This window comes from Penaeus japonicus, unplaced genomic scaffold, assembly GCF_977035675.1.
Source record: "Penaeus japonicus unplaced genomic scaffold, GWHDUDI00000001_assembly GWHDUDI00000011, whole genome shotgun sequence".
In the NCBI taxonomy this organism is placed as follows: domain Eukaryota; kingdom Metazoa; phylum Arthropoda; class Malacostraca; order Decapoda; family Penaeidae; genus Penaeus; species Penaeus japonicus.
In genome coordinates this window covers 22984729-22987228 of record NW_028234413.1, presented here as the reverse complement: position 1 = coordinate 22987228, position 2500 = coordinate 22984729, and the positions used below count along the sequence as shown (strand labels likewise).

The window sequence follows — 2500 nt, the reverse complement described above, 5'->3', positions numbered from 1 at the left end:
CTAAAAGTTTGTCTAAATATTTCCTGAGCTACTTATCATATATTGAAAAAGGCACTATGATATCCAAAGTCCCATGTTTAGGTATCACAGTTGCTATCTATGCTATCTATAGTTAGTTGTGAAGCCACAGCTACTGAAAGATGAGAATTTATGCTAATATAATAAATCTCTTCACTGTTACAAGTTCTTATAAAATGTTTTTCATGATTATATACTAGTCAATTGTGTCTGACCTATTTATTTTAGGAAGCATCAATACCTTTTTATAAGTTGAATTGTTTCAGGCATAGTGAAAATGCCTATATGACATGGTCTTCTATATGTAAAGACATGAGAAAAATACAGTAAAAATCATTGAATTATTCATCCAATTGATTTGTTTCTAAAACATAAAATTAAATCATGCACAATAAATAAGCATGGATTAAGTCCTGCTACATCTGGATTAAAAAGGAATCAAACACATTCTACAGAAAATGTGTGACCACATTTTTTTTTTCTCTAGATAACTGGAAAAAATATCAAGGAAAGGTACACAGAAATCCCATTTACTAGTAATGGCTACAAATTCTTCTCACTGCACCATTGATCTCATTGGGATTCCATTAAATCTAATTCTAATCTGTTGAATCAAAATCCATGAAGCTGGTTAATGAAAATTTAAAAAGTCACAAACCTTGTCAGGCTCGCATCGTCCTATGGTGATGGCTGAGCTACTGACTCTTATCACAGCCGAGCTAACACATAGAGGTACAAGGCACGCTAGCAGTAGAGTTAAGGATGGTGCCAATGTCAGCCCCAGCAGAGCTAGTGTGAGAAGGACTGAGCTGTGGAATAGTTCACGTTGAGAGTCCTTGTAAATTTTGGACACCTTGCCTGTGAAGAATCCTGCTACAGCACTGATGATGCCCTGTCAAAAGATTTGTTTTGATAATTAGTTGATAATTAATTGTAGGGCTATGTATAGAATTTTACTAAACCCTAGAATCAATATCAAAACAGCTTTTATGATCCTATACACGTGTGTGGGTGTGTTTGAGATTTCTCTTGAAGTCTGAAGAATATTATTTCACATGCCTGATGGTGTTTTTCAAATCTGATACTTTGCTTGGTTTGGCCATAATCGGGCCCAAAAATCTAATTTAGTTTCTTATGTCCTCGAGATCTGGTGGGTGGTATTGGCTGCCTAATGGCAAGGCAGAATTTTCTACAAAGTTTTTTTTGAGCCAATATCAAACATTTACCAAACACTGAACAAACACGGCTGATAATAGCTTAATTACTGCTGGCATGAAGTGGGTGGGTGTGGGTGGGAATGGACAACTAAAAGACAAGAAGGCATGATTTACTAAACCAGAAAATGTGTTGTTGGTATCACACAAACAAACACACTCACACACACACTCACACACACACACACACACACACACACACACACACACACACACACACACACACACACACACACACACACACACACACACACACACACACACACACACACACCACACACACACACACACACACACACACACACACACACACACACACACACACACACACACACACACACACACACACACACACACACACACACACACAAACCCACATATTTGTACACGCACGCACACACACATGCACGCACACGTGCACACACACACACACAGAAATGTTCATGAATGTTACCAGAAGAGTGGGCCAGGATGGGCAGCTGCAGGACAAGAGTGGGAGGTGCTTGCTACATCATGTAATGAGATTAGAAAGGGAGTACCAATACTCACTTAAAAAGGGATGAAAGGCAGTTTTGTCTTCCCTAGGATTTTTTATCAACCAAATATCAATTGAATACTCTAGACGGAGGCTAATACTACAAAGACCATAAATAATTTAGCTGCATTTTCATTTGTTCCCTGCTTGACCTATGCCTAAATGCTTTTATGCCCCATTCCAATTCACTGGTATTAAAAACTGTATGCAGATTTATGTCCACCTTTGTGCTATCAACTTCTTGTGGTTTTGCCTATTGTTCAATCTCTTATCTCTTTCATTAATCATTTATTTGATGTTGTTCATGCCATATTTAAAAACTGAGAGATGAAAAAACTGTGGCCATATTCAATTTGGTTTATAATCTCATGATTTAATACCACTGTAAGAGCCTATAAATTTGTTTCTCAAGCTATAACTATTACACAGGATCAAGTCTAAAGAACCACAAGCAAAGTTTGGATTATTCCAAAATAAATAGGTTGAATGGTTATGAAGGCACCATGCTCAGGTCTTTTTAAAACCCTTTCATATCTCAAACAGCATAAATCTAGAGGCACTTAGCTCTCAAAAATAACTTCCTAAACATGGCTTGTGTGGCAAATACATCACAATCTTAATTCCTAAAAATAATGCTTACCACCCTACTCTCTCTTCTTTCAAACATCCATTTAAATCCAAACTTTGGGAATTACTAAGCCTATTAGATACCATACATACAAGGGAATCTATT

The 2500-nt window shown here is 37.0% G+C and overlaps 1 protein-coding gene across 3 annotated transcripts in view; it reads right to left on the bottom strand.

Moving 5' to 3' along the window:
* LOC122247714 (solute carrier family 67 member A2) overlaps positions 1–2500 on the bottom strand; it is a 19996-nt gene that overhangs the window by 7025 nt on the left and 10471 nt on the right. For all 3 annotated transcript variants that reach the window (XM_043007250.2, XM_043007249.2, XM_043007248.2), the window contains one exon: positions 677–910. In XM_043007250.2, coding sequence (XP_042863184.1) covers positions 677–910 — 234 coding nt within the window. The remainder of the gene's footprint in view (positions 1–676; positions 911–2500) is intronic.